The 13,992-nt window shown below is 36.1% G+C and overlaps 1 protein-coding gene across 1 annotated transcript; it reads left to right on the forward strand.

The window, feature by feature from the left end:
• Positions 1-509: 509 nt before the first annotated feature.
• LOC310721130 (chitin synthase chs-2-like) lies at positions 510-10,054 on the forward strand. The gene is made up of 20 exons (XM_083532434.1): positions 510-637; positions 824-965; positions 1,070-1,252; positions 2,292-2,993; positions 3,130-3,467; positions 3,658-3,747; positions 3,833-3,985; positions 4,114-4,288; positions 5,980-6,084; positions 6,168-6,309; positions 6,442-6,642; positions 6,735-7,019; positions 7,330-7,518; positions 7,766-8,177; positions 8,302-8,327; positions 8,416-8,483; positions 8,806-8,916; positions 9,373-9,590; positions 9,686-9,794; positions 9,909-10,054. Exons 1-20 carry the CDS (start codon positions 585-587, stop codon positions 9,918-9,920), a joined length of 3,714 nt encoding a protein of 1,237 aa, XP_083388560.1. The 5' UTR covers positions 510-584; the 3' UTR covers positions 9,921-10,054.
• Positions 10,055-13,992: the final 3,938 nt, after the last annotated feature.

Below are 13,992 nucleotides of genomic sequence, written 5' to 3' on the forward strand. Positions count from 1 at the left end.
TAGATACTGACCACTGCAGACCAGGAACATCCCACAAGAGCTGCAGTTTTGGAGATGTTCCGACCCAGTCATCTAGACGTCACAATTTGTCAAAATCCTTAAGCTTGCACATTTTTCCTGCTTCTAACATCAACTTTGAGGACAAAATGTTTACTTGCTGCCTAGTAAATTTATCCACACACTAACAGGTGTCATTATGAAGAGATAATCAGTGTTATTCACTTCACCAGTCATAATGGTATAACGTCATATTGTTATGCCTAGTTGGTGTGTGTGTATGTGTCTGTGTGTGTCTGTGTGTGTGTGTGTGTGTACAAAATTTGATCAGCGGAAGCCATGCCCAAAATAAGTAAACCTCACATTACAATACATTTCTAAATTCAAACTTTTAGGTGTGGAGGTTGCAAAACTATGCATTAATTCTCACGAAACGAATCTTAAAAAATAATTCTTCCTCATACCCGCACATACCTCGCCATTCTCAGAGATAGTTTTCAGTAGGAAGTGGGCTTGTTCGTAACCTCCCACTCTTATATGTAATGCACCTGACATGCACAAGTGGTTCACTTTGCCACTGAACAAAGATGCATGAAGAGCAGAGTATAAAGATGCATGAAGATCAGAGTATAAAGCGGTGGTAAGAGATTGGTTAACTTATGCTTTCACCATTATCATTATCATCATTATCACTGTTGGGTTTGTTAATAAAAATAAGAAGAATATCTCAAATTCTGTTCATATATTTGATTATTTTTTCATTATTTTTTTAATTCTTCAAACACAATAATTGTTATTATATAATTGCTATTTCCATTTGGTGTAGTGACAGGCAAGCCTGGGACGCTGCTCGGGAAACACCTATTATAGCAGATGAGCAAAAACCTCGCAAATCACTCAGCTGCATCCAATTCATCACATGTACTATTGTGGGAATTTTGGTGTTTGGGCTCGCCTTCTTAAGCAAAGTACGCTTACAAACAAGAATATCATTTTTCATGTTGGCGGCCATACAAATCATTTGAACAAAATAATGTCTATTAAGTTATTTGTGTTTTTGCTTACCTTATAGACATCCCTGTTGCTACTGATCAACCTCTGCAGCCAAGCATCAACTACTATAGAAACCAAACCGTACGCTCTCCTCTTCCTTGGATGCCTTCTAATCGCTCCAAGTGTTTTACTGCTGATCAAAAGCCTTTGGAAAATTACTTTTAAGGATTCCAAAACCCCTTCGACACAGACTTTTCTATGGGTACGTGCCATCATTTAAATATTACACTTGTAAGACAAATCTAAAAATTTTACACTAAAAATAGTAGATTTGGGTATTTTAATGTAAACCTTATGAGGACAACATCTCCAGTGGTATTGCTGGGAACCACTCGAATCAGAAATGTTGAAATCAAAAAGGATTTTTTTTTTTAGCAACCTATTTTTTTGCCAGTTAAGGTTTTTTAATGATAAAATAATCCAGCCAGACGTAGGATAAAGTTATTTTAGTTTTTTAGTTTCATTTTTAGTTTTAGTTTTCTTAATGGAAGCAACAACGTCAACTTATTCATGTTCATGTTTTACACATCTAAAATAAGTAAAAATAATGAATAAGGGTTGAATTCCATTAAAAATCTGAATAACCGTGACATTATTGTTACACAGTTTATTTTGAGCTAATGGTTTATCCATTTTTTCTGTGAAAGGACTCGGATCTTGATCATTTCTATAAAAAGGAAAAGGTAGCTTTATGTAGATAAATGTAGCACCAGGTTTCTGAAAAAAAACTTTATTTCATTTCACTGTGTACTGCGTCTGCTGTATATGGTTGAAATGACAATAAAACCTTCTTGACTTCTTCTTGAAAAGTGTGTGAATGTTATTGTGGTGCTGAAAGACTTTTTTCTTTTTTTTTTTTCTTTTCAACTTTCAAGCTTCTAGATGAACTGTTCATTCAAAATACATACCTAAATGTTTCCGACTCGTCTTATGTAATGAAAAATTGTTCCCTATTGTTGTCAAGTGTTTCTATTGTCAAGGAGATCCTGGTGCAAATCATCAGGCATAATCACATGGCTTTGATCAATTACAGAAATTGCATTTTTGTGGAATTTAATAAATTAAACATACTAATTAGAAGAAAATGTATCCTTTGAATTTAGTGTTGTTTTGTAGCCAAAATTTAAGTAAAGTTAGTATCTCAAAGACTGTTTTAAAACGTAATTCCTAAGTCTGTAATGTATTGCTATGTATTATTTGTTACCATTTTATTCAATTGGATTCAATTTATCTGTGTGCAGATTATTTCTGTGGAAACTTTGGTGGCTCTTGGATCTTCAGTCCTTACCCTGGTCACAATGCCCCAATTTGACATCCTGACCAACGTGATGCTTCTGAACGGCATTGCCACATTATCAGCTATATTTCAGGTGGTGGCGAACGCAGTCGCGCACGGAAGGAGGAGATTTATTGCGACGTCTTTAGCTGCTGTCATCTTCCTAATTACAGGTTTTTGCCTCTTCGCTGTTAACTACCTGCAACAGCAACCTGATAAACAGAGCATGGCACTATTTGTGGGTTTGGCCATAGGAGGGACTTTCCTGGTCTCTTTGAACTGGTGGGAGAACTACGCCATGCTTTTCAAAATCGTCTTCTTTCAGAACACAATCCGAGACATCAAAAGGTCACACAACTTCGTGAACATTGTTGCTAGTTTGGTGCGAATCATCGTGACATCCTCTGTCCTTGGAGCGTATGTGCCGCTCTCAAAGCAGAAGTGGTCATCAGTGCTGTCGGTCACAAGCTTCAATGAAACCCTTGTCTTGAGCCTCTTTGCTATTCAGGTTCTAGCCTCAGTTCTGTGTCGCTACATGGCCGTGGTTGCGTGCAAAATGCATGCCGTGCGCCGCAGCTTCTTCCTTCCAATGATCTTCGCATCTCCGGCCACTTTGGTTGCCTTCGTGCTGGCCATCTGGATTCCCTTTCTGAACGTCAATCAACAGGTTATAATAATGAAATAAAATCTATACCCTTTACTTGAAAATTAAATGTGTTGAGTATATACAGTAGTGAAATTCTTAGTCTTGGTTTTGTTTGTTTGAAACATTTTGTTGAAGTTTTGCACTTTTTTGTTTGCAGAACAAAATCTCCTTTTTTGAATACTGTAGCACCTTTCAGACCATAGAAGGCTCAGGGCCGAGCGCCTTGAAGCTGATGCTGAAGGATTTAACTCGTAACTTGTGCCACCACATGTCATACAAGGAGACTTCATTGGGTTTTGGTCTGCTTGGATCGTCTTTAATAAGCTGGTGGATCGGCCTTGTGCTCTGCACGCTCTATATCTGGTTCTTGAACACAGAACGCATTGCCAGGACTAAAGACCTGTTTGTGCGCAACCTTTACGAAGCAGTGTTCATTGACCAGTCCATGCTTCTGAACTCCAAGTTCGAGATTTCTCTTCAGTCAAGGCTTAACAGGTAGTTAAGTGTGTGTGTGTGTGTGTGTGTGTGTGTGTGTGTGTTTGTGCGTGTGTGTGTGTGTGTGTGTGCGTGTGTGTGTGTGTTTGTGCGTGTGTGTGTGTGTGTTTGTGCGTGTGTGTGTGTATCCTTCATGAAGTAAAATTTCTACTGACATCTGGATTTAGCATTCTTACATTTTTACCAATAGGGAAAAGGAAAAGGTGACTATCTATCTCTGTGCAACCATGTGGCATGAGACTGCAGATGAAATGTTGAAGATGATCATCTCAATGTTCAGGTATTCTAAGGAAGGAATGAAAAAATTAAGAAAAATGATCTTCCGCATGAAAACTTCATTGAATGTTTTCTCCGATTTCCTTCAGACTGGACAAATTCCGCCCCAAGAAAAACCAATTTAATGATGTTGTTTTTGAGTCTCACATTTATTTCGATGATGCTTTTCTGACCAAAGACAACAAGCGGTGTGTCAACGAGTATGCCGAGACCCTGGCGAAAGTCATCAGAGAGGTTTACCTGTGAGTATGTATATAAGCTGCATTAAAATTTTGATCCATATGCCATAAATAACATAATGGCTACAAAGGACCTGGATGTGTTGTTTATACTGAAAAATTGCATGTATTTATGTTCTGATTACATACAGCATATTCACCGAAGACAGCAAAAGTGTATTCAGGGACAGAAAACCTCTTCCTGAACAGAAAATCTTCCAGACGCCGTACGGCTGCCGTCTGCACTACACTCTTCCATATGGCAACACACTGTTCGTTCACTTTAAGGACAAACATATGATCCGCCACAAAAAGCGATGGTCTCAGGTGAGCTGCTGCAGCTTTCATGCCTAAATCTGATATAACATGCTGCAAGTTTCAACAGCGGGTTAAACACAATACCTGTATAACAGTATTTTATTCAAACTGACAAAAACGTATGTTAAAAAATTTGTTTAAAAAGAATCAACTTGTTTCCATAATGTAATAATTTCCAATTAATATCCAAAAGTGTGAAGAGTAATCAAATATTCTACTTAATTAAAAGTACTGTTACTTTAATGACATTTTTATTAAGTATACAGTTACAGGTAAAAAAATCTACTCCTGTATTAGTAAAAAATAAGCTCATTTTAAATTTACTCAAAGTAAAATTTACTGATTGTACCTTTTTTTACAAGTGAGGTGGGGTGGGGTGGGGGATTTTAGAGTAGTTCAAAAAAGGACAGGTGGATATAAAAATACAAATTGTTTTTAATTGAAGGAACACCTATAGAAATTAAAGTGCAATAACAAAAAAGAAAAAAATTCAAACCAAACAAACAAATAAAAATTTTATTCATCACATACAGATACATACAGAGTACGACATGCAGTGAAATTCTTTATATGACTGTCTAGCATTCAAGTACAAAAAGAATAGAATTTAAGGATCTAAAAAATGTAAAAAAAATTAAATAAAGTAGATAAATGAAAAAAAATGTAAACTATAGAAACATATTAAATATGACAACATATGTATAAGTATGAGTTACGCACTTTCGCAGGAAAAAAAATCCTTTCGCAGAATCTTTTTTTTTTTTTTTTAGAATGTCTTTTATGTTAATCAGAGAAATCACAAATGCAGATTCAGAATTCAGACAGTAGGGGGCACTCCGGCGTTGTCCACAGTGACGAATCAAAACTCTTTGATTGTACACTGTATGCTCAACAAAGGTGTGTGATTGGTTATACTGTAATGCTCAAATCTAACGCAACATCAGCAGATCTACTCTAAAATATAACACTTTCCATTTATTTCATATAATACTTATATTTTGACACTGGTAATAGAGCTTGCTTCATTGTGCAGTGAAAATTTTGTCCCGTGTTTATTTTCAACCCTGGTGCTAACATTAGCAATGGCAAGCAGTTATGCAACGCAACTTTACAACAATTATGTAAACTAAAGATTTTAGTATTATTAACTTACCTCAGCATGTTTGCGCAGGTTTTGTTGTCGAGTTCAGTCGCCTCGGGCAAACGGTTTACACAGAAAAAATAAAACTGCTGCCTTTCTTGCATTTGAAGTCACACTGATCTCTTAAATATGAGGAGATAAGAATTCGACAGCATTTTGTTTTCAGCTGGGTCTTTTATTTTTTTTTAACTCAGTAACAGCATGATTTTAAATGTAGTTAAGCACAATACCTCGAACTAAACGAAAACGTAAAAGTAAAATTACAGATTTTAAAAACTATATAGTACACAAAAATTCCTACTCAATTACAGTAAGGCGAGTAAATGTGATTCATTACTTTCCACTTCTTTTGATAGACATTAGATAATTATGACACTTTGAAAATGGTAAGCAGATACAATGAACTGCTTTTTAGTTACAACCCTAATAACATCCTAATTAGTATAATATTACATTAGGGTTGTACCTGAGGATTGTCCTTATGCACGTACACAAACTCACATCTAAAGCCATAGTGTAAGTATGCTTGACGCACAGATTCTGTTTCTTTCCACCAAAGATTATGTACATGTACTACCTGCTGGGCTGGAGGTTGCACAAGTGCTATTATCTGAAGTACAAAAACAAAGATGGGCATTTGCTATCCATTGAAGACCAACTAAAAGTAAGTGTGATTACAATATTAGACCTGCATAACAGTTTCATAACTTAGTATCCCATAACCTACAACTTCATTTCTCCCCTCAGAAAGCCAAAGAGAACACATACATTCTGGCTCTCGACGGAGACACAGACTTCCAGCCTTCAGCTGTTATGCTTTTAGTGGATCGGCTCAAGTTGTACACTGAAGTGGGAGCTGCTTGTGGCAGGATTCATCCCACTGGCACTGGTGATGAAGAATATATTTAAAAGCAAAGCATAGGAAAGCTTTGGTCAATAGTTGTACTGTAGCTCTTAATTGGACTGCTGTTCAGAATCAGCGACAGTTCCTTTCAATTTGGGTATTTGTCAACACTTGCAGGCCCGATGGTATGGTATCAGAAGTTTGAGTATGCTGTGGGTCACTGGTTTCAGAAGACAGCGGAGCATGTGTTCGGGTCTGTGCTGTGCAGCCCGGGGTGTTTCAGCCTGATGCGTGCAGAAGCACTCATGAGTGACAACGTCATGAAGAGATATACAACGAAAGCAACTGAGGCGTCCCATTATCTACAGTACGACCAGGGTAGGTGAAGCAAAGAACGAGTAAATAAAAGTGCTCTTAAACCTACAAATGTAATGTACATTCACAGGTCTGTTCTGTCTCTGCTTATGCAGGTGAAGACCGCTGGCTGTGCACACTGCTCCTGCAACAGGGATGGCGAGTGGAATACAACGCTGCCTCTGACTCGTACACAAACGCTCCACAGGAGTTCAAGGAGTTTTACAACCAGCGGAGGCGCTGGGGCCCATCCACCATGGCCAACACGCTGGACCTTCTTTCCAGTGGCAGCGTCACTACGCAGTTAAACAAGTCTATATCACGACCTTACATTCTCTACCAGACTATCACCATGGCCTCCTCGATCTTAGGGCCAGCTACGGTCTGCCTCATGATTGCAGGTGAGCAGCTTAGACGCTCATTTTAGATCATTTACGATCAGAAAAATTGCAAAACTCACCCAGTGTGTAAATATAAATGTATTGTTATTTGAGTCGCATGTTTTATAAGGACATCAGTCATTCAGTCATTCAATTTGGTTGTAAACAATGAACTTTAGGTGAAATTGTGGCCTAAATCTGGGGTAGTTAAGATTATAGAACCCCAGATGCATGTCAAGCAAATAATAAAAACAATCCAATGATATGTTTTTGAATAATTCACACACACAGTGTCTATTTCTTTTGTAAAACTCACCTCTCTTTTCAACAGGAAGCCTCAAATTTGTGTTCAATTTAAACCCCAACATTGCTCTTGTGTTAGCGATTGTTCCTCCAACAATCTATATGATTCTTTGCTACTGTCTCGGCCATGTGAAATCCAACTTACAAATCAACATTGCTGCCATAATGAGCATCGTTTACGCATTTCTGATGACAGCAACCTTGCTAGCTATTATAGGTAAGAAAATTCTTCTTTAAATTCAATACTTTTCAAAATAACAAATGGTACAATAACAAACTGGTACTTTATTTGTTTTGTGGTGCATTTCAACATATATATATAATCTTGTCTTCTACTTTATCCCTAACTGTGCTAACTAAGATTGATGATCAAATATTCCCCAACATAAATGTTGTACAGAAATTAAAAAGTGTATAAAAAATGTGATTAAAAATAGTTTTTTATCTTTGTTCATGATTTTTAGGGGACTTGGTAGTGCAGGAGACTTTCGTGACCCCGAGCGGCTTGTTCTTTATCGGCATTATCGTCATGTACACTGTCACGGCTCTTCTACATCCGCACGAGTTCCATCTTATCATCTTTGGCTTCCTTTACTTCATCTGCATCCCCAGTGGCTACCTGCTGCTGTCAATTTACTCCATGGTCAACATGAACAACGTGTCGTGGGGCACACGCGAATCTGCCGGCCCTGGTACCGGATCTGAGGCGAGCCTCCAGAAAAATGTCAAGTGTCAGAAGCTGTTCAAAATATGTGGCTACAATCTGGAGGTACAAGTGAACAAAGAAGAAAAAGTCATGGATCCAATGCTGGAAAATGCATCTCAATCCAAACCACTGAATCCTGAAAACAAAGAGTCCACCAAACCGAAAGAAACGTAAGAGGCTTATGCTTATATTTGTAATGGCGGATTAAATCAAATTTATCGCATACATTTTATATTGTTTAACCCACCTGAAAACAGTGATGGACACTAAAATTAAAACAATCTTCTTTTTCAGACAATTACCACCAGTAGTTGGGAACTGTGAGTACACATTTTTGTATATAATGTATATAAAATATATACATAAGGTATATCAAATACAGATCATTAATAAAGATTTCTTTGATAGTTTTTATTCGACAGTTGACGGAGAGCTCCGGTGAAGAACTTGCACTCATTGAGGACCACCTTAATACGGTGGGTATCATCTTTTTAAACAATATATATTAATCAATGAACATTTTCTGGTAAATTTAGTAGGCAACACATAAAATACTAAAGATATTACCTTTTTTTGGGCCTGTAAACCCAGCTAACATTTCAACCAGGACTCCAAACCAGTCTAAAGTTTCTAAGCCTGCACCTTATCAATTGTACCACTTGGTTTGTGTAGATTTTTAGGAAAATTAAGTTACTCAATCCTGGTGTTTTTTATTTTGCCCATTTATTGTGTAAAAACAGTCACAATCAAGTATGGGGTTTAAAGCACTATTAACTGTTTTTTCTTTTGTGGCCTTAGGCTGAAGAAAAGTTTTGGAAGGACCTTATTGAGCAATACTTGAAGCCATTAGAGACTGATAAGAAAAAGGAGGAACAAATCAAACAAGATCTGAAAGACCTACGCAACAAGGTTGGTTTTATGTATATACATATATACTGTATGTTCATATATAAATAGCTATAATATTTTTAATATATTCTATATATATTTTTTTACATTTTAACATATTTATCATTCAACTAAGTAATAACTAATAACAAATTATGAAAGTAAAGTAGCCCATGGTCCATAATCATGGCAGTAATGAGTAATGTATTTTTTAGAATAAATCCCATTTAATATTTTACTGTTGAATTAAAAAAAAAAAAAAAATTCTAAAAATAAAATAAATAAAAATAGTTGCATATACAATAAAGTGCTCAACTACAGTGTGTATAAAGGATCTTCATCTTTTCTGTCTATATTTTAAAGCCCTCTTGATTGTTATATTGTGTGTTTAATAACATGTTTTGTTGTATCACTATGTTTAGGAATATATAAGTAACATAGGGATCTTGCCTAATTATTCTTTTTTCCATTTTTTAGGCAACTTTTGTGTTTTTCATCTGCAATCTCCTGTGGTTGGTGGCTACATTCTTTCTGCAAGCTGTTGGCACTATAGTGACCATCTCTGTTCCAAAAGTTTATATCAATGGAACTGTTGACCAGAACGCGAAGCTTTATATCGATCCTATTGGATTGATGTTCCTCATGAGTTTTGCTGGCCTTCTTATTGTCCAGTTTTTAGCTATGCTGTGGCACAGGTACCTGGAATATACATCTTTGGTGTATGAAATGTATAGGTGGTCTAAATGATTACTATTTGATTTGTAAATATATAAATAAATATTCCCTTTAGAATCCAGACTTTAATCCACTTCATTGCTTACACTGGGACCGAGGCCGTGGTTAACAGGAATTTGCGGAAACAGTCTGTGGCTGTGGTCAATGAAATGTTTGAAGAAAATGTGAGTGTTTTTTTTTTTCGATTCTTCAATGCTATTGCTAGAACCCTTAATGCCATGAACGTTAGTTAACCATAATGATGGACATGTTTAATAACATTCAATTTTTCTCTTCAGAATTTTCTTTAAGAGAAGAAGTGGAGTTGATGTAAAGCCTACGAGTTGGATGATGGGAAAATCTGCAGCAACACACAAACCTGGCAAAGCAAAGAAACCTCAAGATTAATGAAAAACCTTTTTGCTTTAAAACAGTATAAACCTTATGAAATATTGAAATCATTATTGAATATTGAATATATTGGAGAATAAGGGAAATGCAATACCTACTTATTGAGATTAAATGGGTTGTGCATTGTGCTGTTAAGACTTTTGTTTAAAATTGCTTACAAATCTTTGTTAGTATTCTTTCACTGTATTATTATTATTATTATTATTAGTTTTTTTTTAGTATTTTATCAGAACAATAACATTTTTAGCATTTGATTCATGCTCTTTAGTTGTTTTAATATTGAAACTGGGCAATTTCTCCATTCAACAATCTACACACATAAACAGAATGTCTTTAATTTCTATTTAATTTGAACATGAGTTTACCCATTTTGCTCCTGTGTTAAGGTTTGTGTGAAAAAAATGTGATATATAATGTAACTGTAACAGTAACTGCACTAAAGTATTTATATATATTGTATTTATATATAGGTATATTTTCCTGTGTTTATTCTTTGTTTTATTGAAATCGAACAATTTTAGACCTATTTAATTATAATTTTAAGTTTACTCCTTACATTTAATTAGACTTTCAACATACTTTCTTACGAAGGTCTCTTCTTTTCATGTCTATCAAATGAATGTATGCTGCATGTTAAATGGCCTCAGTTTAGCATCCGGACAAGTTTATCCATGTAAAAAAAAAAAAAAACGCAAGCATCCTCATCGGTTATGACCTTCACATGCAACGCAACATAGTGGTGCAAATGGTTTTGGAACAGTTGAGGTCATTTGGTTCAGAGACCTGAATCCTAAGATGCCATGGTTGGGCCCTTGAGCAAGGCCCTTAACCAGGGTCTGACCCTAGAACTGTCTCTGTGTTTCTCAAACTCGAAGGCAGCTATAATTCTAAATGAAGGAAGGCTCACCTGTATTCAATTTTATTGTGTTGTAAGTTGTACAATAAAACGAACTATTAAACCAAAAGTATTGTGTTTTTTATACATAAAGTAATGCAAACAGTAAATGAACACAAAACACGAAAAACATCGAAAGACAGGCGCAATAGCTCTGAAGGATTAAAGGGAAGATACACAGAAATATATAAAACTGTGAATTTCTACCGAAAGCATGTGATTATTGAATTATAAATACAATAAATTCAGACTACTAACCCTAAATATAAACATTTCTTGCATAACAAATATCTCATCACAATTCAGAGTCTAAGAACATGAGGTAAAACTATGATCTTCTGTCCTGCTCTACTAGAGTCCTCCTCACAACTTACACCATACACAGAGCATTTCAGCACCCCCTAGTGGAGAGTAAATATCAAACAAGCATTCCCGAAGTTCCCTCTAGGAATTCTCAACAATTTGCTCTCGTTTTTTACTGTTATCATTGTTTGTTTTTCCATCTTTGATATAGAACAAGGGTCTTCTATGCTTTTCAGGTGAATGACCCCCAAGGCAATGGAGTCCCCGATACAAAATGTGTCAAACATACCCACTTATATTAATAGAAACCAATCATATTATGTTAGTTATTTTTTTGTTAATGCAATTAGAACTATGTTGTTGTTGTACATGCATCATTGACTGTATATTTATTAGGTTGCTCACAGTTGTCTTTTATTTGAACAGATTTGCAGTTTCAAACATTTTCCTTCTACTATCAGGTGGACTATTAAACATTTACATGAATAATCAGCTTGAAGGTTAAATAAATTTTGTATGTAATAATTATAATATTTTTTTTAATTAAACACTATATCTTTGATGTTTTTACCCATGCTTATTCATCTGTGGACCCCCGGTTGAAGACCTTGCCATGGATGCAGCAGAGATTCAATGATGCATAGGGTTCAGCAGTCAGCTTGACCAGATCAACTCACCAACTTTTGGCAAGGCTGCACATCAAGGTGCTGCCTCAAGAAATTGTTTTGTTGCAGGAGGTCCCACGTTGGCTGGATCTTATTCCATACTCTCCTAAGAATTTTACTCTGCCTTTATCCCTAAAAGTGTAAGTCACTCTTTCTCCATAGTCTGCTGAGGATGTCAATCTGCCTACCTTTCCCACCTTGGAAATCAATCTTTCTCCATGCTCCATGTAAATTGGTCCACCTCCCTGTCTAGCTAGGAATATAGCTTTTTCTTCCTGCTCGACTGAGGATGTTGCTCTCTGCCAGCTGTTGCTCTGCTTTCACCTGCTCCACCTGACATCCTGCCCAATAGTTTCTGGGAGAAGAAGCCCCCATCTCCCTTGCACGTCACTTCTAGCTACTCGAGACCCCTTGGAATGGACAATGCACATTAGAAGCCACGCATTAGAGAGGGGGCTCTGTTAGGATTATGGCAAAAGACTACATTTCTTATCAGCCTCTGCACTTCCATGTGTTCAATCACATGCTATGGTTATCACCTACATCTTTGTTGTATTATTGTGTTTCAGAATCGATAAAGGAAATCTGCACTTGATCTGCCACACACGATTTTAAAGTTAAGCATGGTCAGTCTCTACTATGTCGTTCATCTTCTGGATATAATCTATCATGTATCTTTAAGAATCACAACCGTAAACAAGAACAAATCAAGTTCTACCTTTGCTCAGCAGGTGGCGCTAAGGGAAAAGAAAACTTATTCTCCACAGGAATTTTTTTCCAGTCACAAATGAGCCAGCAGTAAAATCAGGTTTTGGTTCTTCCCAAGTCATGGATTTTGTGTAATTTAATGAAAACAAATCAGATTTGAAACTTTCTTGTGACAAGAGTAGCAGATTTCTTATATATTTCTGTTGAATTTTGTCTAATGGTAAATATTAAACAAACAAACAAATAAATAAATAAATGGAATATAGACACCGAATAATGTTTTCTGGGAAAACAGTGTAGATGCTTTAAGAAAATTATCTTCTAACAATTTTAGATAAGTAATTAACATTTATTCTTAGATTCAAATATTACATTACTTCATCAGTTTCAATATACATTTTTTTAATTTTACTTTTAAATAAACTTATAAGTAAATGTAAAAGTAGTGATTTCACTGTGACATTCACTTTTACCTTTAATTGGATAAGATTGTGACACAAACGTGAGGACATTATTTTAACACTTACTATTAATAAAACAAATATCGAGGAGTTTTTATTTTTTAAGAGTAGCAGAGCTGAAATATATTTAAATGACTTGCTGCCCAAAGAAAATACCCCCAAAAAATACACTTGACTTAGTTTGTAATTTAAACAAGCAACAAAATATTATTGATATTATAATATTTAATAAATGTGTGTTGTGTCAAAAGTTTTAATTTCACCTCTTTTATATTATTTATAACTTTTTTTTTATAAAAATGGTTGAGTTTGACAGAACATGCCCCCATGTCATTTCTCCATGAAAGCTAAGCAGTTAGCAGTAAGGACACCCTTTTAGGGGCATCCATCACAAGTGGGAAAATCAGTGGTGTAATGGGATGATGGGAACTTTCCACTGTCTATCAGTTTAAATAAAAAAACATGATCATGGTGATCTGCAAATGCACAGCATTCAGCCAACAGGGTTTGCAAAACATTAGTCACGCCGCGTCATAAAAAGGCTCCTGGGGTTCTTACTTTTTGTGTTTCCTGTTTTGCTGGATTGCTGGTTCACAGTTTTTCGTTTGTAATTCAGACCTAATGACCATACACTCGCTCTGCTGCAGACAGACACACACACACACACACACACACACACACACACACACACACACACACACACACACACACACACACACACACACGACTCCTTGCAGAGAATCTTGTAAAGTTGATAAACTTCTCTCAGCTCTACTTTGTTCCCCCTGGGGCATTGTGGTGACTGTTAGTCTAAGAAGAGCTTTCTCTATCTCATTATTTGAAAGAAGACCTTGTGTCTCATGCCAGCTTCTTTGACTGCCCAGGAACCCTTCTTGAACTTATTTAGCATGTTAGAAGCTGCACATTTAAGGGGGATTCT

Source organism: Silurus aristotelis, assembly GCF_946808225.1.
Source record: "Silurus aristotelis genome assembly, chromosome: 27".
In the NCBI taxonomy this organism is placed as follows: domain Eukaryota; kingdom Metazoa; phylum Chordata; class Actinopteri; order Siluriformes; family Siluridae; genus Silurus; species Silurus aristotelis.